At 37.0% G+C, this 26,523-nt stretch overlaps 1 protein-coding gene across 3 annotated transcripts in view; it reads right to left on the bottom strand.

Moving 5' to 3' along the window:
• The window catches only part of GAS2 (growth arrest specific 2), a 79,647-nt gene that overhangs the window by 36,080 nt on the left and 17,044 nt on the right, over positions 1-26,523 (bottom strand). For all 3 annotated transcript variants that reach the window (XM_072339239.1, XM_072339238.1, XM_072339241.1), the window contains exons 4-5: positions 10,486-10,627; positions 1,383-1,446 (exon numbers count right to left, since the gene is read on the bottom strand). In XM_072339239.1, the coding sequence (XP_072195340.1) occupies positions 1,383-1,446; positions 10,486-10,627 (206 nt within the window). The remainder of the gene's footprint in view (positions 1-1,382; positions 1,447-10,485; positions 10,628-26,523) is intronic.

The raw sequence follows: 26,523 nt of genomic DNA on the forward strand, positions 1-26,523 counted from the left end.
GAGAAATGGAAGCTTGAGACAACAGAGAAATCTGATGGGAAATGCTGAATCCTAATTCCTTTGTTCAGAACTCAGCTCTCATTTCAGAATGAGATCAACCTAACTCAGCCACCTTCAACAGAATCCAGCACCACATAAGAACTGACATTCATTCAGAACTCAAGCTGGATATTATCAAATAATCAGTCCAGAACAGCCATTTCTGATCTACACCATTGAAACAGCATCTTTCAGAGCTAAGCAATCTATCTCCAAGCTGGGGATCTTGGGAATCTAACATTTCATCAGGTAAAGCTGAATATGTCACAATTGACTTTTATCAAGAACAAAGAGAACTTGCCATGAACAAGGGCCTACTGTTTTTTGTGTTGGGCTTCACATTTTTGAAAGAATGGAAAACCCCAGTGAACTGGAAATTTGTTCTTATTCTTTCCAACACTTTTGATGCACAAATTCCCACTGACAAGGTATTTTCTGAAGCTTGACCAGCAGATAAATTTAGTTGAGTAGCTTCCCAAGTGAACGTTCATAAAATACCTACATGAAAATACTAGTCCATATAGAAGGAAGAAGTGGGCCCCACCTTCTCACTGACTGTAAACACAAGGAATTTTACATAAACTAAAGAAAATCTAAAAAGAAACATGACAATTCACTTCAATAGGCACAGCTTCATTTAACCTTAATGTACATTTAAAAGTGAGCAGCAGCACAACCATTCAGATATCTCATTGCAAGTCTTATGCGCTGCACTTGCACATCAGCAAAAGCTGGGAAAATAAATAAATAAATCAATCACATTCTCATCCCCACCACTTTGAAGTCTATCAAAAGCCAGAGGCATTCTAACACCAAAAGTTAATTCTAAAACATAACGAGGGTCCTGCCTGGATGGGGACTTGTGACAGAGATGAAACACAGACCGTTTTTTCAATTCTTGTCTTGATTCTGTTTGTGAGAATCAGAGCTGTGTTTATTGAAATAAATGAGATCAGAGTCAGTGTTGCTTTATTGGGTCAGATTTAGGGCATCTGAAGACTGATTTATTATCAGCAAAGCTAATTAAATCACAGTTGTTTATAGAGAATGTGACCATTGGAAGGATGAACAAATTAAAGCTTTATTTGGAAAATAATTTTCAACTCCTTCCTCTCCTAGTATAAGGACAAACAACAAATACCTTCCCTAAGGTGAAGACAGAGACATTTCATTATCCTTGTTACCAACTGCGCAAAAGATATTCTTGAGTGATATCGAGACAAGCATCCTACTTGAATCTAATGAACATAAAAGTTAGAGATGTGCTGATTTAGGTTGTATCTCAATAAGCAGTGCTGTCAAGAATGTAAATATTTCTTCATTCTTTAAATATTTCCACCTACCTTGCTGCAATCCGTCCAAGTTCCAGCAAACAAAGGCACACTTCTCTTGGCTGCTTGTGAAGAACTGGAAAAGCAAAAAGAAGATGGAAAGCACTTATAAATAAAAGCTACTTTAAAGACGTTTATAATGAACACAACTGAATCATCAACATCTATAACATGTGACACATAGAAGTTGCTTTTCTCAGGCTAGCATTGGAACTGGAGTGAAATAAAAAGTATAGGATCAAGGAATGATTCTCAGAGTACAGGCAATTTAGGAAGTTCCTATTTAATTACACTTTGACTATTCTGAAAAATACCACTGATAATAAATAATAAATAATCACAAATTATTTGGCAACCTGCAATCAGTTTAACAACATAAGTTATAAAAAAAATAGATTAATAATTAGATTGTGCTCCCTCCCCGACCCCCCACTCTTTAAAAACTAAGAATTTATACCTTTTAGGTCACTATTTTTCTTAACCTACTTATATCAGACCAAAAATCATTAATAAAGACATACATCACAATAAATTTGGTCATGAATTTCCTAAACATCTCCTATTATAACAAATATGAAATGAGGGTACTTGAGGAATTCAGCTCATTATGAGGATACTCAATCACACAATCAACTTGCTTTTATAGATGAAAGTTTTTAAAGCCTGGATTTCCACATCACATGTTGTTTTAAAGCTGCTATAACTCAGCATAAACTCCATATTCTGAAATATCATAGATAAAACAAATTTTTTGGGACTATCATCTTATTAAAATTCAGACAGTCAGTGCTTTGCAGAAAAGTCTACTAAAATAAATAAGCAAAAAAAAAAACATATCAGCATACGAATTAAGGCCTTTGACTGTATATTACCAGCTTCTCTGGCACCCAAAAAGAGAGACTAAGTAAGGAATAATAAAAATAGTATAAAATAGAGGAGCATATTATCATCATCTCTTTGGAAATACCTACTGCAGAATAACCTTTGTGTTGTAATAACTTAAAAACTTACACATTACACACATAATGAGAAAAAATAAGTCTAGCAACAAAATGAGTTTTTTTCACTGAGTAGAGGTTGAAGCATCTACTGTGTAAACATTTTGGTTTTCTAATAATTCACCTAATTGAAATCAATGAAGAAATAACTGAAAAAGATAGCCCCGTGTTTAGTTAAAACTCCAGAAGTCATTGCTTTGTCCTACACTGTATGTATGAAAAGCAAATGGAATCTGGAGTTAAGTACCTCTAAATAACCAATGCCTACACACACAGACTTGAATTTCTCACTATGCTGACTTGAATAAACCTGTGTTAAGTTATATGAATTGAATGTTCGCCCTTAAGTCTTTCACTAGTGTAGCAATTAAAGATGTAGGCATTCTTTCCCTCTAATTTCACCCAAATACATTTCCTGAATTAAAACTACAGAGCACGAAAACTAGAATGGCAATAAACTAGGAAAACTATTTTTCACACTTCAGCCATCTGTGAGGAAGAATATAAAAGATGCAGACTCTGACATTCAGCTACTCCCAATAATTTCCCTCAAATCTTCCTTAATAATCAGTACTTTTTCATGTGCCATATTTATGACTCTAGAAACATATACTTTTGCTCTAATATAGTGCCAAAACAATTCAGATGACCCCAAAATTAAACTTGATTTGAAGAAGCGAGGCATCCCTGAAACTGCCAGTAGAATAAACAAGTTTCGGAACAGCCAAGGGGAGTTCAACACTTCTGAACTGCAGTTCACATACGTACACATCTGAATAACTTTTGGAAGGGAGGAAGAAAAGAGAGCCTTGAGTGATATTATTTCCAAAAGGATTCGGGGACTGAAACGGAAGAACATTTGAAAAAAAAAGGTAACTTTTTTACATTGATACTCCAAGCTCTTCCACCTAATCAAAATCCCAAGTTCCTAAGCAAATTAATGTAGTCTAGACACAGTTCATGCACTTCACACTGAAAAAAACAACCAACAAAGTGAAACAGTGAAATCATTGTTAGAGGATGGAAATCTGTGCAGGCAATAATCAAGCATAAAAACAAACATCTGACCATGTGGTAAGAACAGGGTGACAGCGCTTCTAACAAGGAAACGTTAGCATTCCTGAGGACTATACCAGCATATGTATTTGGGTACTTGAGAGAAAAACAAACATTACTTTGTATACAGCAACACCCACTGGAAATAATTTAGATTCTCCAAACAAGTTTTTTGCTATTTTCCAAAAGCCCAGCCAGACAAAAGGCTACCATCTTCCTAGTGAACGTTCAGGAGAATAGAGTGCAAGTCACAGGGGCACAACACTGTATTTCTATACCTATCTGGGTTCCAACAAGCAAGCAAATAAGACCACTGCCTCCTGGAGCAAGATGAACTTCTAAGTGCCTTGATTCCCAAGTACTTAACTTGAGTATAAATACTTTGTGTCCAGAGCCATTCCACATTACTTGGAATAAGATCTGTATGAGTCCTCATAACTAACATTTCAAGTCTTAAATTGTACTGCTGTTCACCAATAACCGTACACATATGTAATTTTGCACATATAAATTAACTAATACCATCTGAGGACAAGTCAATTCATTCTGAAGTGGTAGTTTATAAGCTCAGGTTGAAACAACACCTGTGCCAATGAGATTCTGTTCTGTCCTCTGGTGGATGCAGTTCCCATTTTCTTAACTGCTTCAATCTGTATCTGTACTGTCTCAACTTTTTAACAAGACCATCTATTCAATTCCAGATATACTGTGTGGCAAACAACCCTTTACAAAGCAACACTTCTTTTATTGAGATTGCAGCAATTCATAGGCAGTTAGACATGGTAAGCGCTGAAAGCCAAAAATGGCTTTTAGAAATCATCTTCATCTGTGCATAACCACATAAACAAATTGCTGCACATCATTTTAAGTTTATACCATGTTTCATTTCCATGATGGTGCTCATTGTAAAGTGAGCAAGAAAACAAAAAGATCTCTCTAACACTGCTATGAGCTAAGTATTATCATCTCAATCCTATATATAGAATTAAAGTACAGGCTCTAGATACAAAAAGCATGTCAGTCTAGGTGCTACTTAAAGATACATACGGCCTGATCTCCATGGTACACTTGCATTTCCTAATGAAACACCTTTATGAAAGCAAAGCCATTGTAATGGGATCACTAGTTGTGAAGTCTGATATAGATCCTCGTGCTGCACATGGAAGCCACGTGACAGAGTCAGTCATTTCTCCAGTGCCATTTATTAACAACATCATGATGCTGTCCTTCAGCATCTTGCGTCGTTCTTTAAACACCTCTCTTTTTGTAACAAAAGAGAAGAAAATAATGTATCACTAAGAAATTGCTCCGCTTTGTTAACTCCACCATATCGAGATACAGTTATACCAATATCTATCCTAAAGATAAAACCACCCTCCTAGGGGAAAAAGAAATAAAAATGAGGAAAAGCTGATCATAGGCATAGGAGATAAAAAAAAAGTCCAATTGATTCAGTAGAGACAGACTCAATAATAACTGAAATACTTCACTTTTCATTACTGTATCTTTTTATGCCATTCTCTGTATTTTTATTTTAATCTGCTACATGCGTAAGAAAATATTTGTGGAGAAATCACCTGCCAGTCCTCACCTATCAAACACGAGGGAGGTAATTCATCTGATTAGATGACCATAAGGAAATAGCCATTGTGAACAGAAAGCATGCAGATCTACTGGGAAAAAAAAAAAAAAAAAAAAAAAGGAAGAAGAAGAAGAAAGAAAGAAATGAAAAAAAGAAAAAGAATGAAAACAGCTGCCCTGCCAGAGAATTTCACCATTTGCTTGAAGTAAATGTGGAGGTTTCAAAATAATGTATACATGTCCAACATATTTTATGTAGATCCTTTGCCAGTTACAGGCTCTTTTGCTTTCCACTTAATTGGTTTCAAATACTTATCTGTTGTTCTCATTGCCTGTGTCTTTTCCAGCTACTTCCAGAAACTTTTTTCAGCAATACTTTCTTTTCAGCTCATAGCAAGTTTTTTTTTTTACCCCTGCTTCTCTATGGCTCTCTGTCTTCTTTCTTCACACTGCCTCCATCTTGCTGCTACCCATTTCTCTTTTAACAGGCTCTTCTCTCCAGATTGCTCTTCCCTTGTTCTCCTTCCTTCTGCTTCATTATTTCCCTACCTCTTGCTCCTTGCATTTCTGCATCTTGCACTGCTCCAGGAAAAGTCCAGAGAGCAGAGAAACAGTGGTTGTCACACCCAGGCCTGTGTAGAAACAACACATCACTGCCGAGCGCATTCTGAAAATTCTTGGTTTAAGTAAGAAATTAGATGTGATTATATATATATATTTAAATTAAAAAACAGAACATAAATCTGTGATAGAGAAAGAAGCTTCTTAACTCTGCCTGATCAATTTCAAGACCTGGCTTGTAACAAGTTTGTTGTTTTTAGTTTATAAAGCACACTTTTTTCATCTCAGAAAACTGAATAAAAGATGAGTATGACTCCTGCTTCTGATGTGAAGAGATAGGCGTTTAATATTTATGATGATATACTTTCAATTACCATAATTCATACGTGTCTAGTGAGGGCTTTTCAGAAGGTAGATCCTTCCCATTGTCTTTCACTTTCTTACTTTCTTCCTCAAAGATCCTTCAGCAGTCTTGCTTTTCTTTTTTCCCCCTGGTATTACTTTACTCTTTGACAACCTTTATCTTTTCAGTAGATCTCAAACATATCCTTTCTACTGCATCAAAAGCAGTTACAATCTGACATACTGAAATCAAGGAGGAGCTTTCTCCCCACTCTCCATTCCAGCACTGTCACCTACAGAATCCTCAAAACTTTTTCAAGGAGTAACTCTATGGATAATACAGACTTTGTCCCTAGAGATCAACTAAACACTAATAATTTACTTGAATTAGAATGTTAATCCAATAGTAATAACATTCGGGATGCTTCTATAGTCCTCAAAACACGACATTAAAAAAAAATAGTATAAGTTGTTTAGTGAAATGCTGTGAAAGATGGGACAAAGCCTTATTTTGATGCAACTATGTAAAATTTAACAGTGTGTTACTGAAAGAACAGTCAACACAAAAATTAGAGTAATAATTTACCAGAAAAAATAATAAAGGAAGCCATTCGCCACTAGAAATAATGACTTAAATCAATCCACACTTAATTAGTATGTGCAGTTTTGCTGTTTCTATTTTTAAAGCCAAAAAAGTAATATTAGACTGGAGTTCAGAAGTGCTTGCATTTAAGTTCATTATTTCCATTAAAGAACTATGCACTTTCATTCAAGGAACCTGTCAGTTTAACTGTAATCAAGAAATTGCATCAAAAAAAGCTCACGTCACACATTGTGTGCACACATAACAAAATATGAGTGCAAAACATTACTACAATATCCAACAACTTCCAGAATGAACGACACACTAGCATGCTGGCAACAATCAGTGGCAAACCCTTTTCTTGCTGAGTAGACACTTGATCATAGAAGAGATGCAGCACTTTCACTGGTTCCAAGTCCTATAACCATCCAACAACACCGTTACCAAAGATGAGTTCATAACTTCAGCTTTAAGTTCAATTAACTGAGGCAATTGTAGAAAATCTTACCATTCTCACTGTTTTCTTCAGGAATTACAATCTTCAGCACCATAATTACAAGCATCTTCATCAAGAATGCTCTCATAAATTGTATTATCATAGCTGAGTGGATCTACTGCCCTAAAACCTACAGAGAGGGAATTTACCAAATACACACAATATGTGGCAACAGGGGAGTTACAAAGAGTAGTACATTTCTTAGGCAGCAAGGAGTTACATGTCCTAGTTTTGGGATAAATATACCTCTGGTATAACTGAGAATCTCATCCAAAGACAGCACCTCAAGACTTGATCAGATGCTAGTAGTTTTACTTCAGATAATAGTTTTTCATACTAACAAAGCTAAGTTCTACTTTAAATACACTAACTATTAAAATACTGATTATAAAAAACCCTCCTGAAATTGGTCAGTGAGTGCAGGAAGGAGTAAGGATCTCCCCCCTATCTTGCAATATTCAATATATCTCTAACGAATATAACAATGCTGTATGTAGAGATGTAAATGCTTTTTGTGGCTTATCCATCAGGCATACTATCCACCCTTTCTTTGTGGAGGCATTGAATCCTGAGATTTTTCTTCTGTGTCTCTCTACAAAACACAAAGTGTAAAACACATATAGATTGCAGGTTCAGCTCTGATTTTATTACTATGCTTCTGATATGCTGGGTTTCTTTTAGACTATTTTAAAGCATCATAATTTCCAGCAAAAGAAAGTACATCATATTACTGACTAATGACATAGCAAGAACAACAGTAATACCACTATAAGAGCAGGTTGCATTTTAGATCTAGCATTTTAAACCTGTGCTTAAGCTTAATGAAATTACTAAGTCAGTCTACAGACAACAGATAAGGACACAGGCACACAAGCAAAAGTCTACTCACCTTACTGCCTGGATTAGCCCTAGAATGTTACCATTTTCAGGAAGACAGACTCAAGGAACACTCAAAATTCCTATTGACAGCTCTTGCCTGCAAGCTTTTATCAGTTACGGGCTGCACAGTGTTTGGTTCACAATATTCCCCTCCATATGAAGGAAAACCTTCATATAGCTTCAATGTAAGTGCTTAAATTGTGGATGCATCCATGTGTTGTTACTCTCACATGATGTCAAAGACAATCTCACCAGGATGAGAACATTTCTAGGCAATTAGAAGTAACCGATATATTCTTAGCTAATACACATCAATTTTTACTAATTTCTGAATAGACTTGGAACCTTAAAAAAGTATTTCAAGTCATAACATCTATTATTCAGGAGTTACAGTGCAATCAATATTCAACTTTTTATTCTAAAACTGTAAGAGTGGGAATTTGCCGAGAAAAGGCCAAGAAAAGTTTTGTGTGATACAATGACATGAAAATATCGCTACAGGCAGATAAACGAAGTATTTACATCCCATAAGGCTGGTAAAATAGAATAAAAAAGGAGGATGAAAACCAAGTCAAGTACAAAAAGAAAGTTTCTCAAAACTATCTGCTTTATCACATCGGTTTTAAGCATCAATACTGTTTATTAGCTATAGAGGAAAGACAAAAAACTCTCTTTGTAACCACGGTTTCAGAGTTCTCAATCATAAAAAGAACAGCAGACATTCATGAGGCAGTGTGAACTCCGTCACGCCATTTGCATATGTTCCTCACCACTTTGAGCTGAACCTTTTATAGTACTTACCTATGCTGAATTTTTATTTCCTGTGCAGGAGAAAAGTGATTTGTGGGAGAAAGCAGAACATAAAGTCTTTCAATTAGTAACCGTTACGATTCATCACTATTTCTAATGCAGTAATGAAAATATTATTCAATCCAAATTAACTTTTCCACATCTAACCTCCAACGGAGGAAAAATACCAACTTCTATTTTTATCTTGTTTGGAAACAGCATGGTCACTACCACCCTATCAATTTAAGAAAAATAGGTCAAGCCATTATCAAGTTCTAATTCCATTTACAGCACTGTAAATCTTTTCAACATGTACTTCCCATGTACAGTAACACAGAGCAGCAAAATAACTTGTTTTGCTGAGAAAAATCAGTCAGTAATCAAGCCAACCTATTAGATCCACATCTGGTTTGCGCACTGTGTATTTGGACACATTGCTCTCCCCTTTTCTGAAAGCTCAAGTAATCTTTAGTGCCAGCTTTCCAGGTGTGTTTGCTCTGAGTATGTGTAAAAAGTATGTGTACAATTAACTTATGCAGGGAATTGCATTAGTTAATGAATAAGCTATGCTGATTTAATCTCCAAATAACATACGATTTCCTATCAATGCACAAGAAATTCACTGTAAATAAGCTCTCAATTATGCCATTAGCCTGATATTGGAATCCTGTCAAATTGCTGATCTTACCACACAAATAACAAGCCTAAATTTGTCAAGTTGTTAAATTAACTGGAGGTGGTTTTACCAATTTTTAGCCACCGGAAGTCTGTATTTTCTTTCTTCTTGAGTTTGTAACACTAGGTAGCATTCAACATCTGCATCATTGTGAAACTTTTTAAGTATGACTGCTTGTCTTCCACATGGGCAAGAAAAATTTCATCTTGGGGATTTAATTAACAACACAGAGACAATACATAATATGCTCAGTATTTTGTCATTTTTTTCCATACCAATTTCTTCTCTCACACACATTTTCTCCTCATAATATAAAAGTTAAAAAAAAGCCTCAAGCACTTGCATGATAAAAGAACAGACAAACAGAGAAGTCTCAGAAACAAAGACTATAAAAGAAGGATAATAGATCAATTGCAACACAGATAAGTAACTCAGTTGTGTGGTCAAAGGCCTTTTGAGAAACAAAACAAATAATCCTCTTGATAAAGCAAAACGTGTTCATTTAACTTCAGAAGAAACTGAGGGTTTTTTAATCATTACAACTACTTAACAATTTGGTCTGAGTTCAGGCAATAAACACTCATTTGATTCTGTTCGTTTCATAACATATCTGAAACTAAATCTTGGAGAAAGAGTTCTAAATGTGCTAAGAACGATCATTCATCATTCCTAAGAATGATTTCCTAAACAGTTCAGTTCTTCTGATGGAGCTCCCAGAAGCACTAGTGCTAGCTAACTTCTGTCCTGAGCTGTACAACAGAATCAGCTGGGAAGAAGGTCAACATGGGACACAGAGAACAAAACACTATTTTCTTGCCTCCTGAGCAACACACCAAGAATCTGCTCTATCAGCTAGATATCTGTAACAAGAACTGAGAATGCACATGTATCCTACTCTCCTAAAAAAGGAAAGTACTTCTGTATTCACTGAACAAAGGAATAACATTCTGTGATTGGAAAAGTGGGTGTGTATGCAAGAAAACATGGGAAGATTTGTGTTTTACTTAAGGCCCTCTTAGAACTGAATCTTAACTTGATGGATACTTCATTTGGTAAGATATTCTGACTCCAAATATCAGAAAAGCCATTCTCTCTTTTAAAGTTAAATACAAGCAACAAGCGCTTTACTAACTACTATATAAATACATACATACCCAAACCCTCCGATTCAAACAGGCACGTATCATCCACCCCTACGTCTCTGCACCAGGACAAGAAATTTGCTGTGTTGTCTCGTGCAAAAAAAGACCCTGAAGGTGCATTGGCTTTGCACGGAATCTTCCGTACTGGCAAGGTCTGAAAAAAAACAAAAGTATTTGATTAGGTAACAGGTATTGATTTCATAATACTTAATTAATATGCTACCAACACATTTCCTTGTACTTTTAAGAATTCCAAGCAAACAAGAAGTGAGCTCCATAACACAAAGCTGTCAAATGCAGAGATACTTCAAAAATGCTGTGACCGGACACGTGATGCACAGTTTAGAACTGAATTGCTAATAGCAACCCTGTTACATTTTTTCTTAAATAAAGAGTATTAGCAACAACGCTGGTATTTAATGTTTGGAACAGTTCACTGAATTACAATAAAACAGGAGCATAATGTTATAAAGATTTGAATAATTTTCTCAATGTTCCTAAAACTAAGGCAAACTTGATCTAGCTCAAGATCTCCCGCATTAGAAGAGCTTTGACAATCTTCCTCTAGCTTGATAATGGTATAAAATTTTCAGTCTCAAGGACAAAAGATCATAAATATGAAAGAAATGGTACCAACTCCAAACTCTATACGAAGCCCCATTTATACAACACCGAAATGTAGTTTAATTGCTACAAGATCAAGGTCTAATTCAGTCTCTCACTGCACCAGTTATCTTGATAGCCCAGATATCAGAGGAGTTACTATTACCATAACACATAATTCCTAAGCAAGAGTAATTATCACAGCAGACTTGTTACTTGCTTTGGTACCTTTACTGAGGCACACGCCAAGAATTCAGCACCTAGTTCTCATTTAAGGCTACTCCAAAAATGAAAAACAGTTATCTCTCATTTCAGAAGAACGAATGATATATTATCACTATGTAACTTCAGACATTTTAAATCACAGAGGAATTCAGCTCCATGCTGATTTTCATGTGTTGCTTTTCTATTATGACTGATTTATGAAAAATTTCTGTTTTGGGGTCAGTAGTTACTCAATGACAAGTGAGCAAAGAAGGTAGGAGACTGAAGATGTGTGTCTGTTAGTTCCTGGATCTACATCCTTATTTTGGTGTTTAAACTTCCAGAATAATTCCTGGAAATACAGGGAAAGAAGAGGAGCACAGGAGTAAGCTTCCCTTTATAAAAGCAGCTGCTATTTTACCCATAACAGTACTTAAAGACTTAGTCCTTAGAAAGAGTAGAGAAATTATGTTAGAGGTACAACAGCAACATAATTGCAGGACACATACACACAACTGATTAATTTTATGTGATAGTTAAAAAAACCAACAATATCCAACAAGGAAACTCTTTTAATACAACTCCTACATTTGGACCACTGAGTCTTTGTGTTGTGATATGCGAACACTGAACTGTCTGAGGAAACAGGTCAATGTACAGATATCAAACAGACTATACCTGTCGAATCCACGGGCTGTGGAATTTTTGAATGGCTACATCCAATTTAAAACTCACATCCTGGATGACCGCATAAGAGATTAACAGCACTGGGACAGGAACAAAATGATAAAAACTATTTCCAGCGTTCCTGGCACTTGCAGACTTGTGTATTAGCTACTTCAAGAGAACACGGAAAGAAGACAAAGCCACATTGAGTTTTCCTTTATAAATGTACTTTCGTTGTCAAATATTGCTGCCTCCCAACTCAACCCCTTGGTTTCCATTGCTGGATTTTCCACAAGGCATTGAGAGTTACTTGATGCTCTTCTTTGTAGAATACTAGCTAGTCTTCTCCAAGGCAAAAACTGATCCTGAGTCCAGGAACAGCTCAGGTGGATGCTACGGGTGAAATCATAGCAGGTTTGTTTCCTTCCACTCCAGTAACAGCTCTGTTTTCTGTTATTTTATTGACTTTATCCTGACACGTCACCCTAGAAACAATCCTTATTCTTTCCGGTCATGTTAGAGGTGTTCTGGAAATCTGTGGTAAAGCCTTCATATTATTTCAGGAAATCTGAACTAGGAGGAAGGGCAAAAAACACAAAAACAAGCAGCTATTAAGCTAAGGGGATGGTGGGTGCCAGCTAGCAATCACAGGAGATTTCCTCCCACTGTAGGCACAGGCAACCTGCCTTACTTAGACCAGAACATACAGGACAAGAGTCAGCAAGCAGTGCTGGCCTGGGACCAGGGGCTGCCCTCAGTAGCACAAGGATAGCAAGGGCCAAGGAGATAGCCAAGATGCTGCTGCTGTTCTTACTGGGGGCTGTTGGGAAAGCTTTGTAATGCCTGGTAGGAAGGCATCCCCTGGGTCACTGTTTCTCTCCATTATTAACAACGTAGGAAGAAATTTGGTTCTAAATATTTTACATCTGCAGATATAGGTTGGTCACAATGACTGCATACTGAATGCATTTCTATAATAGCTCTTCAAAATAAGTGGTTTATGCACTTATAGTCAGTAAATAAACTATGTAAAACCTCATTTACATAAATAAGACATCTATACTTTAGCAAGACAGACCTTTAAGGCCATCAACACACCTAGTATCGCTGTGAAGTTTAGACATCCATGGACCTAATAGCAGTTCCTATACAATTAAAAGAATTCAAAGCCTTTTATATATATATATATATATAATGTTTTTCCAGTTAAAGCTACTGACAGCCATTAAGAAGAGAATCTAGACACATATTTATCATACTTACCTAACAAAACCACAATATTCTCTACTTTTGGAGTAACAGACATATCTAACAGGTCTTCTAATAAACTCAAAAGTAAAAACAAGACACATACTGGCTGCAGAAAGGGAAAACCTTACGTCACTGAAGAAAAAAATCATCACCTTGCAGTCATTATATGGAACAATAATAACAAAGACCAATATCCCCAGCACCGCATAACCTCACTAACATACAGCATTCTGTATGCCATCCCATTTCCCACAATGCTAGAAGTTGAAGAGAACAGCAAAACGTCCCTTCTGTTCAACAAGGGCATGGCCAAGTTGGTCACAGAAATCACAGGGAAATACGTGTATTTTCTTATCACCTAATAAATCTCCCTACCACCTTTTAAATAGAAGCCTAGTTGTTTTTTTCTTTTTAATAATTCCAAAACTGTCAACATAATTTTTCAATGCATGAAAGCTCTTATTTAAGAAAGCTTTCATACTTGAGTATTCTTTACTGTTTTGTACAAACGGCCTGAATATCTTGCAAGTGCTTTCTAACAGATCATTCTGAAGTAATTATATTTCCATATGGCACAACTGACTTTTGTTGACATAGTATAGTATAACCACAGTTGCTTTGAAACAGCAGTGGCTGCAATTGCTCCTATCAAATATCACGAAAACAGTTCCCCAGTTACCCTCCTTCTACAGTCTTGTCTTGTTGATGTGTGTGCATGTGGTTTAATGCAGGATGTGAAAGTGTGAGTGAAACATATGATGCAATCCTGGAAAAATGCTGTCAGGTTCTCTACTAAATCCAAAAGGGACTCTCTCACACCAATACTCTGAAATTACATGGAAAAAGGTATTTTTCAACTGTATTTCCAAAAAAACGAGGAAAAACCCATTTTTTAAAGCATATTTGAGTAACATTTTTTAAATTCCTAACCATATCCCAGCCTCTCTGGTTAAGGGATTGCACAGCTTTTCTGAACTGCCACTCTCACTTGGGTTTTCACAAGGAAAAAGATTAGCAGTTCTGTTTGCTATGAAAGAGGTCTAGATAGCCGCTCATAGGAAAAAAAATAACTCTTATCACCTAATGACCAACAGTAAGCAAAACAAGCCTGGAGACAATACCCTGTTGAGAGTGAAGTATCTGAATGCATCAGCATGTACGTGGTACCAACTTACTATTATTACACAAGTATTAGTTAATAGTGAAAATTACATAAGTGAGATATAACATGTATCTGTCTCATAACTTCCTATAAATTTGCCTTTAATAGTAGCTACTGACGTACTCTTCTACTTCTTAAATTCTGCTGCCATTTTCACCTGTTAGTCTTATAGAAGCCCTCCTTCCCCTGTATTTGCTCTTAGACTATGAAATACAAAAACAGAAGTCCTGCCATTACCTTCTCCGTGAATGATTTTTGTACTTGCCCTTTATTGATTTGTTCAACATAAATCAACCAAAGCTCACAGCTAGACAAACCTACTCTGACAAACCCTTACTGCTGTTCACTTCATTGCAGAATGAGGATACATCTAACCGGATGCATTAATTCAATTGCTTTAGAATCATAGAAACCTCAGAGTTGGAAGGAGCCTTTAAAGGTCCCTCCTGTTATTCTTAATTCTTCAGAAAATCAATCTTGAAAGACATCAGACTCCATTTATAATTCACAGAAGAGGTATCCCATTCTCTAAGTTTAGCAAAGGAATTTTACCTTACACTGCACTGCAGACTTAGCACAAAGCAATGAAGCACAGGCAAGCATGAACAGAACAATGAATAAATTAAACTAATTCCTGCAACAAAAAACAATCACTCACACACCTCAAGTGCCCCCTTTCCCCCCTCCCTACTCCATTTACTATGGCAGAGAACTTCTTCAGTCAAAACAATGTACTAAATAAACAAAATGGATACAGATAACTCTGACTATGAAAATACATACGTGGAGTTAGAAAATAAAACCTCCCCAACTGCAACAAAGGCAGTACCTCTAAGCAGCTAATGTAATAATTGGTTAAACATCGAGTGTCTTTCAGTGACAGGTAGCCTTTGCATCATCATCCTAAGTGCTGCAGTAAGATGCCATTTTAATGAAGTAGCAGGTTGAATTCCAAGTTTAAGATCATATGGTAACCAGACTTTTACCCTATGCAGTCACTGCAGGGATCATCAAAAGCCAAAAATGACTCATTACCAACTTCCTAGATTTTAATGAAGTAATAGAGATATCTCTGGAATGCCCAACAGATTTATGGTGTGAAAACAGAAACGGATCACATAATTGTGGTTTTATATAAAGTTAGAGAGTACAATGTTAAAATAAATACAGACTTAAGGGTGCAGCCTTAGCCATGGTATCAGTTCAATATATTCTCTCATTACTTCCAAGTAGCACTAGTCTTAACTACTTGTAATGCTAATATGTGATGCAGAGTACAGCAATAGTAGTGGGGTGGCACAATCCTAGGCTAAACCAAACAAGACCAAGCCAAAACACAGCAGCCACAGATACGAAAACAATGGAAGAAAAACTGCTTACCTTCAATACACCTCCAGCAGGCAGGAATCTCCAACAAAACATCCTTGCCTGCACTGCCAGCCCTTAAATGAGTTGTGGGAAGTGGCAGATCCTGGTTCTAGCCAGGTCATTCAGCTACATATGTGCTCCCCTGGGTTGGTCCTGCCTTCCCACCATACACTTAAACAAGCCATAATTTACCATTTCTGCTACACTACTTAAGACAGAAGTGTATATGTAGAGTAAGCTTAATTTAACAATAAAATGCATTTAAAAGCTAACAGTTTGTTTACAGCTTTCTTCCAAGGGTTCTGTTCAGGACAGAGCTCACTGGTCATTCAGCAGCAGATAAAAACCCTAGATATCATCTCAAAAAGATGGGTATACAGTGGAAATAATACAAATATAGCATTGCACAGTTGAAATAATACAAGTAAATTGTACAGTTGGAATAATACAAATACAGTTGGAAATAGAAGCCAGAGGATATCTAAAGAAAAGGACTCACCAACTATGAGGCCTTCAGCCAAGAAAGGGTACTCACCAGTGTCGAGGCTTACCAAAAACTTCCCAAAGGAGTGATCTCCAAAAAGAGATGCCTCCTTAGTGGTGGTCAGCCCTTAAATGGGATCTGGGAGAGGTGGAGTCAAGCTCCACTCCTTCTGGGAGCACAGCTGAATTACCTTCACCTGTGCTCCAACAGCTGACCCAACACTTGCTTCAGCTGGTTAATCAGAGGTTCAGGCTGTGATCAACCATTTCCCTTACATTGGGTTTAATAAGTAATTGTGGAAAAACTAATCTAACTTAAACCCAGCCTCAACTGCACACCTTTACATTTAGTTAAATAATTTGAATCTTGTGACAAAGTCACATTTCTTGTTCATCTTTCAAAGACATTTTAGAAGTGGTTTACAAAATGCAAGAATATATTAAAAACATTACTTGCATTAATCTATGTTCTGAAAATTCCAATGTGCTAAAGGTGCTTTTAAATGCCACACAATAAATTCTAAAGAGAAAGATTACTATCTAAATAAAGAAAAAGTTTATTAGAATTCTGTAAATAAAAAGGAGAATAATTAAGACATATCATGTCAATGCCTTACAACTGGGAGTTCATTCTCATTCAATAAGTGTTCTGGGTACTACTCTTAGACCTTTGGTTTTCAGAATTTATGTATAGATTGGGATTTTTAAAATTCCCCATCCAACCTAGCCTTAAACACCTCCAAAAATGGGGAATCCATAACCTCTCTGGGCAACCTGATCCAGCACCTCCTCACTTTCTCAGTAAAATATTTCTGCTAACATCTAATCTAACTCTCCTTTCCTTAGTTTAAAACCATTCTCCTTGTCCTATCACCAACTACCCATGCAAAAAGTTTATTTCCCTCATGTTTATCAACTCCCTTTAAATAAATAACTGGAAGGCGACAGTGAGGCTCCCTGTAGCTTTCTCTTTTCCAGGCTGAACAAACACAGTTCCTTCAGCCTTCTGTCTTCATAGGAGAGGTGTTCCAGCCCTTGGATCATCTTCATGGCCCTCCTCTGAACCCACTACAAAAGCTCCATATCTTCCCTGCATTGGGGTCCCTGGACTTGGATGCAGTACTCCAGATGAGGCCTCAAAAGGGCAGAATAGAGGGGGACAATCACCTCCCACACCCAACTCCTCACCCCTCTTCTGATGGAACCCAAGATACCACTGGCCTTAGGGGCCACAAGCACACACTGCTGGCTCATGTTAAGTTTGCACTTTGATTTGTTAAACCTCATTGGTTTCTCAAAGGTCCACCTTTCAAGTTTATCAAGGTTCCTCTGGATGGCATCCCTTCCTTCTACTTTATCAATAGTAACACTCAGCTTGGTGTCATCAGCAAACTTGCTGAGGATGCACTCAATCCCATCATCTGTGTCACTGAAAAAGATATTAAAGAGTACTGGACTCAAAACAGACCCCATGGGGGACACTGCTCTTTACCAGTTTCCACTCGGACATAGATCCATTAACAACAACCCTCTGGCTGTGACCTTCCAATTAATTCCTTATCCACTAAATAGTCTACCCTTCAAATCCAGATCTCTCCAACGTAGAGATAAGGATGTGGCTGGAGATCATGTCAGAGACCTTACAGAAATCCAGGTAGATGACATCAGCTGCCTTCCCCTTTGTCCACCAATGCTGTCACTCCATTGCAGAAGGCCACCAGATTGGTCTGGCAGGACCTTCCCTTGGTGAAGTCATGCTGGCTGTCTCAGATCACCTGTTTGTTCTTCACATGCCTTAACATGCCTTTCAGGAAGATCAATATTCTTGAAAGTGAGATGATTCTTTCAAACATGAGAAATAAATTTTGGCAAAAACAACTTATTTTAGTCTCAAAAATTTCAAAACTAATTTTTCCTCTTAATCACTCCAGAAGAATCCAAGCTAAGGCAACGACTACGCTTACGCAATTTCAGTATGAATAAAACAAGTCTATCAAAATAAGGTTTAGGCCTCAACATTTCATATCAAAAGATGCTTCCATGCGTTCACAAGGAACATTCAAGCAACCAACACATTCCTTTGATCTGCAGAATTATAGAGGCTAAATTTACATTGGCAGCCTGAATAACAAACACAGGCAGACATTCAAATTCATAGATGTAATTGTTATAATTCTGAGTGTACTGCCATGTTATAGTCATGCACATTAGTCTTCCTTTTCCTATAGCGCTTCTCCCGATGATCAATCTCACACTTCGCTATCTTTTGAAGCGTGAGGTGGAGTCTGTGGATGGTTCCCAGCCCTTTATAATGATTAGTTCCAAATGGTGCTTTAGCTAACATGAGCCAAGCATCAAGGAAGACTGTGATAAAGATCTACACAGTCTAAATGAAGACAGATAGTTTTTCCCCTCAGATGTATTATGCGCTCATTTCTCCTATTTCCAGATGTGTAACAAAGATGCAATTTTTACACAGATGCTGAAAACATTCAGAAAGAATGTTTTCACACGTAGTTCACGGCAGGTAAGTCTGACAAAGTCCTTGTATCTTTGCCTTTGTGATAAAGACTGATGTTCTACAAGTTCTCCAATTAGAAACCAGGAGGAAACTGCTAGAGCCCTGGGAATTCTACACTGGCATAAAATTTAAAAGCATCCGTGATTTGAAAAACATGTTGGAATGTTAATCTGCACAGCCAGATTTCCAAGCCAGACTTAACTCAGTCTCTAAAAAGCTTTACTTTATCCTTAAAGCAGTTGAGGCCCATTTACCTACACAAGCCCCAGTGAGAATATGTTTGTTTAAATGAATGAATTAGATGTAATTATGATACTTATACATTGGTTTCTATCCTTGAAAATGACTAATGTTTTCTCCTCCTGCATTGCAGTCATCACGTATGGCAGTATATTTGCTATTATCAGTTCAGAAATTTTGGCTCATTTTTTAAGTTCAAGACTCACTGTTGGTAAAAGGACCAAACTATGCAGTTCTCATTCATTGCTTCCTTCAAGCTGCTAATACTAAGTTTGACCTAATGCACAATTAAGCTAAAGCTAGTTGATCTAATTTAGATTTTTCTCAGCAATGAAAAAATATATGCTAATGTGCACTCAACTGCCCAATGTTACACTTCTGTTCCAGACAATTCTACAATATAATTTCTAAATAGAAATCATCATAACTATATATTAGAAAAATATATCTATCTGCACCATGCTGGCTGAAGCAATGGTAAAATTCTATTCAAACAAAAATACAGTATTTTAATATTTCTGCAAGGTAAAGTAGGAGTGGAGGGAGAGATATGCAAGAGAATCCTAACTCAGATTTACTGTAAAGAGCAAGGACACTTGCTATGGAGATTAAATGACTTCTGCTACAATAAATTGATGGAAGAAACCATGCTTTCCAAGTGACATATAGCATCAGTAGGAATGATGACCTTCAAGAAGCATCATGTTTCTGTGCTTTTCCCAGTACTGTGTAGCACTGCTCTCAACATTCTGCATAAAGCTCCAAGCTGCTAAACTCTTATCATCTAGAAGGTGCTAAGGAGACAGCCACAGAACATCCTCAACTAGTTCAGTAATCTCCCACTTTGATCTCTTTAGAAATCTATACTATCATGCAACCCTCCTGTAGGCAGGAACACGTAAGTGGTAAAAATGACTTGCTGAGGCATATGGGGTTTTACTCACATAACCATCTGCAGGCCAGTCTTACAGTATCTGCAGAAAACCTGGTAGCAATCCAGTTGTGTGTGTGAGCAGGAACTCAGCAAGCTATTGACATGTCTGAGAAAGGTACAAGGAATTCGCTAGCAAATGGCTTTCCAGTCTTGTGGAAATAATTCCTTCCAGATGGATTAGGACTTGCGTATCTTTTCACAAGATTGCTCTTCTCCCCCTGCATCCACACTAGGATGTCACTATAAAGATTGATATGCAAAAAGGTAATGCTGTACTATATTTTTTTATCCTCCTGAGAAACTGAGGGCCATATCTCTACTGTGCGTGATTAGAAATTGGCTCGGCAGCCTTTAGCTGCAAAACAAATAGCTTCTCCAGAAAGCACAAGAGTGCAGACAAGCAAATTGCTGCCACAGACCACAGAAAACCTGTTCATAGCCTAACCACTTTCTTGGCTTGAGAGTCACATTTGCAGCTCACAGAGATCACCTGAACACGACCATGGGCAGACCAGACCTGCTTGGGCAACGCAGTGTTTTGCTCTGCCATGTAGCATGCACATACATGGATAAGTGGTAGCTGAGTTTTCCTCTGGACAGACAGGCTCAAGGCACCAAGCTTACAGAATACTGTTTTTGATGGGAATCCATCTACAGCATACAGATAACTTTGAGAAAGTGGAGCCTATAGTAAAAATAAAACTAACACATTGATTTGACCACATTTTCAGTCTGGCCATCCAGGGTCTAAGCATGAGACACATGATGCAAAGAAAGACACTTCTAAAAAAGAGATAGAAGAGACCACCCAAAGTTAAAACTCAGTATTTTCTAACTTGAATTACACACCTTTACTCATGGAAAACTTACTCCCTTTCCTAATTTAAAGAACACTGATGCAATCCTGCTGTACCTACAGACATTCCCATTGCGAGCGCACATACCTGATTCTGTTTTGAAATCTGTTCACTCTCTTAAGAACACCTTGTTGCAGTAAGTTCAGAAAGCATTACCATATTTCAGGAAGATCTAATAAAAGGCAACTATAAATTTACTGATTTTCATCGCAGACCACCTTAATCATTCACTGAGGGGAAGATTTCATTAGGGCAGAACCTTTTCTTCTTGAGGAGAAATAAACATATATATTTGTTTTGTTTTCCTTTGCATTTTAACTGATTACATGTGCACCCAGTTTTTGACAGTTCCAGTAGAGAAACTCAAAGAGATTAAATATTCATTTTATAACCTGCAATAACGAGCTCAATTTTTATTATTACTTTGTCAAAAACTAATCAAAAATATAGCGGTCCTTTCCTTTAGCTGGAACTTAAACCAATAGTCTTTGAACTACACCATGCACGATCTGTCCCATCCACCAGCCAAGACAGTCTGCTCAAGGAATTATAAAATACATTCCTAGTTCTCTACTCAGTTTGATATTTGATCAATATAGGTAGAAAATATACTGAAAAAACAAATTACACATTTGGCAAAAGTCCTGTAAACAAAAAGAATGTAACCTTCTAGCAATTGCATAAGTCTCTCTCCTGTCCTTGACTTAAACGACCTTCTTAGATTACTTATAGATGGGGGTTGCAGTGACATATTGATTTGTCATTTAACTTACATAATTCATCGACATGAAAATAAATTAGAATTTCACATTTCTAAACTGAAGATTTGATAATCTGACCAATGCATTCCTCAGAGACACGAAGGAATTTGTTGCATCGCATCAACCTCCAGAATTCTGATTATTTTTCCATTCACATAATCACCTTCATTCAAAGGAACAATTGAAAAGAGAACAAGAATAAACACATCTTTAGTTCCTGTAAACAGTTAGAACAATACTAGTATGGGATTGTTGGTGTGGCAAATGAGCTAAATCCTAAAGCGTTAGTCCAGATTCTCCTCCATAGGAATACTACATTTACTCGTTTACTGTATTGCTCGTGGCCTTATGTAGAGCAAACATAAAGCCCATTCAAATAAAAGAATTGTGTGTGAATAAACTGCTGTAGTTTTAAGTACACATGTGCATGATGACAAAATTTAGTGTTTTTTACACAACAGCTTTTTTTCCCCACATACATCCAGTTCAATTTCATTAAACCAGGATAATCATAGCTTCCATAGGAAGAATAAAAGTTACATCCATATGTGAATTAAGTATTCAAACACTCAAATATTTTCATCTGTTTTTCCTCTGTAGGTCTACCTCTTTCATAGAGGAGAATCAAATCTAGAACAAGGTTTCTGGAAAATGAGGCTGAATTTTAGATGTAGATTCATTATTCATAAGTATTTTTAGGAGAGATTTAAGCTGAAATGTACCTGATTAACCTCTGAAAACTCAGAGAAAAGGAATGACTCAACTTCAAAGTCTTCTCATTCACTTGCCATGAAAACATCATCTCATGTAGAGTATTCATAAATATGTATAAATATATGACTTCAAGGCTGGTGGGCAAACTGTTATACATTGCCTATTAAAATGGCGATAACTATTAACACAATTTCTCCGTGTTTATTTTAAAGTCGTAATTAACGGGCTTACTAAAATAAGCCTAAGCAAATGGGGGCTCTGTGCATACTGCACATGCCTTGATGCTTTAAATTTGTTTGTACAGCTGTGAGATTCTCAAATTAACTATCTGTCAGGAAAAGTGAAATACTGCCAGGACAGCTTGGAGATGAAATCCAAGCCTATGGGAGAAAATTACAAAATGGCATCCTGTGACATGAATCACTTTTATGGAATAACTCCTGCTGTAATAAGTCTGTAGTTTCTAGACAGCAGATCATTAGCAGCAGCCCAGGTAGTTTCAGGAACTTACTACAAATGTTCAGCATTTATTAAAATGAATATCAGTCATCTCCTTGTCGTTTCATACATGTACATGAACTGGTTTACTTACGACAGTAAAAACTCCAGATAAAATATTTCTCTAAACACATATGGAATAGTCACATTAGTCTAACGCTGCGTTCCCTAATTAACATTTCTATTTTCATTCAAAACTCAAAGTTTTGCCTGCCTAAAGCAAGAGATCAAAAACAACATCAACACTGTCCAAACCCTCAGGTTTTGAAGCATGCCTCAATCTAGCTGCTGAACAAAGAAGAAGACTGTCTTCTGGAGACCACAAACGAATCTAGCACTCAAGATCCCTTGTAATCAACTACTGTTAAGTTTTTCAACTTCAGAAACTGAAATGCTTTCAATCGTGTACTATTGTATGATTAGTTAATCTAACACCACAGGTTAGAGATGTAGTCTCATGACAGATGTATTCAGGGTATCTGTTCTGACACCCGACAGATGATGGCATTAAGCTTAGGTGGGCAATGAGAATATAAGGCGTAAATGGCATCAGAGGCTGCCAAACTCTAGTGCATATTATTCCACTGGGTAACAGATAGGAAGTACACTCTGATCTGAGTGATATTTTTAGCTGTAAAGATTCAGTCCTAAAGAGGAAAGATTATGTTTCTGTATCTAGAGCTACAAGTACAATTTATTTTAATTTATTTGAAGTTTGAACCTTGTGTAAAGATAGATAGCTTGCTGCACAGCCAGCTGAAGCACCCTACTGGGTGAGCCAAGGAACTACCTAGCCTAGACCAACTGTAAGTGGATATCCAGGGAAGCCTAAGACAACAGCATGCATTAAGCTTCTCAGCACATACTCAGGCACTAATCACGTTACGCAAGGGGACAGCAGATAGGATTTCTGTGCATTCATTACCTTGTTCAATGCTTTCCTGAATCCAGGTTAAATTTAAGACTACATAGCCACTTCATAAAGAAGAACCCCCTATTTTTTGTTTGGCTCCTACTAACTTAATTAGATGTCGCAGTTCCATATAGAGAACACCTGCCACACCACCATGATTTTGAAGGTTCCATCACATGCACTGCTGCTTCTTCCTTCACTAAAAATCCTAACCTAGTTAGTTACTCTACATAAAAGGCTACTCTATTGATCTTCATTGCCTTTCTCTGACTCTTTACTTTTTGTACTCTACATCTCTTAATCTGCTTTCTGGTTTCTTACAGCTGTATTCCCAAAGTCATATTACCAGCAGCTTCCTTACTCTTTTGATATAATCTCAAGCATCCAAAGGCATCTCCACACCACACAAAAAGGAAGAGTTGATATCAATACCAGCACGTTCCTTCCAGATTTAGTGGACTTGAATTTTGGGAGACATAGCCTTTTTCCATTTATGCTTTCTTAATTTATTTCTAAGGCAGAAAGACAGATGCTGACCTAGGGGGTTCCCTAAAGACACAGAATTCAGTTCTCTCTCGTGAGAGAGGAAGTCATCAAGTTTCATTAAGAAACAAACGCAAGACTGACAATGAATAAAAACTTATTGCCAAGAAGTTCAATCAGAGGCAATAGGATTTAACCTCTGGATTCTGTAAAGTACTGCAATATAGACTTCGGAAATAATTGCAAACAACTAACGAGTCAGCGTATGCACTATTAGTTTTCAGTTGACTTCTTACGTGTGTTGCCATCGCTGCTGATCTAACCAGACAGCTTCCAAAGACCTGAAAAAGCAAATTCATGAACAGCAGTATATATCAAACTGGAATGGAATACATATATAATCAAAATAGAATGGAATATATCATCTTCCTCTAAAACAAAACTAAACCCAAATTATTATATGGAGCTTTGCCAACTAGGAAGTAGCCCATGTATAAGGAAAGCAGACAAAATCTCTAGATTGTGGAGGGATTTAATACGAAGATTTTTCCCCCCTAGTATCTATATCCTCAGCCTTATCCTGTCTCCCTCGGTCAGTTGCACCTCGGTGCTGCCTGCAAATTGATTCTTCTGGCAGCTACTCATTTACTATTAGTCTGCATCGATCTAAAAATCTCAAATAAATAAATAAAATCTATGGATAAAAATCTTTGTATGTATTTTGGCAGAGACTGGTACCTACAGAACTCCCACCTACCAGTGAAGCCTTCTGCTGCAAAGCACCTTGTTGAAAGACTAATATTTCTGTTTTCCTGTTCAGAGTAAAGTCAAATGGCTCCAAAGTTCCACATATATTATTAACAGAGTGCATAATAATAATAATAATTCTGAGGAGGATTTTGGAATTCTTACTATGCTAAATTTCATACAGTATAATCTCCTTATATATTTCCTTGGCACCACAAGTCAGATTTTTCAATTTGCAGACGATCCATATTGCTTGAGATTGCTACACAGGGACTTACTGTCTGAAAGGGTAAATAGTTCCCTAATAGCCTACAATGACACAAATGCTATTACTCTGCCATTTCTTTGAATTTTTAATAGGTATGAAATAATATATTTTGGTAAAACTGCAGCGGAGTAGAATGTTTTTTCCATTTAATTGCACTGCCTGTTATAACAGCTTGACAAACAATAACAACAACAACAAAATGCCAACACATTTCAGTGATTCCTATATATAGAATTACGAAAGTTTAATTGGCTCCTAATGCAACTGCAGTTCAAAAAAAGGAGGGATCAGCCATCTGAAGTAAGAAAGGCTGTATGGTCAGACAAGGAAGTTAATGTAAGAACAAAGCTCAGGCTCTTTCCAGGAGCAGAACAAAGGGGTATAAAACACAGACATATTCCCAGGTTATCTTTCCGGATCTCTCAAAATGATCCATTGTCAAATAAAAGTCTGATGACGTGAGACAAAATAACAACAAAACAAACATCTAACAAAGTGCATTCTTGGAATTTCTGAGCATTCTCTAGAGTTTTGTGGCCGTTGATCAATTTACATCTATTATTTTCCTGATCACTTTATCCTAAATGGATGTGGCTTTTCAAGATGTCTACCTTAGAGAAATGAAAAAGTGCTGGCCTTTACAATTTAATGGCCTTTCTAGCATGCCAGCTGGGTAAGATGTGAAACAGAAAAATATTTTACAACTCTGAAACTCAATTCATCTTACGGGTAATCACTGAAGCTTTTAGTAGCTTTTATTAATAACACTACCTTTTTACAAATAAGTACAACTAATCACTACCAAGCGATACCTCTTTCTGCCTGGTTAGTTCCTAAGTTCAACCCAACAGAACACGTATTTTTCTCCTCAGCTTGGAAGTTAGCAAGACACTAACAGGCCACCTATTAGGTGAAGATAGTCTGGACCACATCATAGGGAGGAATTCAGGAGTCAGCCAGTACTCCTACTAGCTAAATTTGGATTACCAGTTCAAATACAGAATATGAGTTCCATCTGTCTTTCCCTCCATTATAGAAGTAGCGTTGCCTCTCTCTTTGATTTACTTCTTGTCTTTTTTCCTCCCAGCTATCTATCCCATCCTTTCTCTTTCTGGCAGTAAATAAGCAGAAGGCAGAAAGACAGAAAAAAAACAACAGTGCTTCCCTAAACAAACACAAAAGCCTGCAGAAAGTTAAAAATGAAGCCTGCTTTAGAACAATTTCTCCTGCAACAATTATGAGAAAAACAACTTAAAGAAGCTGCACTTGACAACGCTGTCAGTTCTCAGAACTGCTGATAAAATTTATGCTGTGTCCTGATTTCTGCTATAGACATGTTGTGAGAACATCAAGAACAGATGGTGCATTTTTTTTTGT

This window comes from Excalfactoria chinensis, chromosome 5 (assembly GCF_039878825.1).
Source record: "Excalfactoria chinensis isolate bCotChi1 chromosome 5, bCotChi1.hap2, whole genome shotgun sequence".
Taxonomy (NCBI): domain Eukaryota; kingdom Metazoa; phylum Chordata; class Aves; order Galliformes; family Phasianidae; genus Excalfactoria; species Excalfactoria chinensis.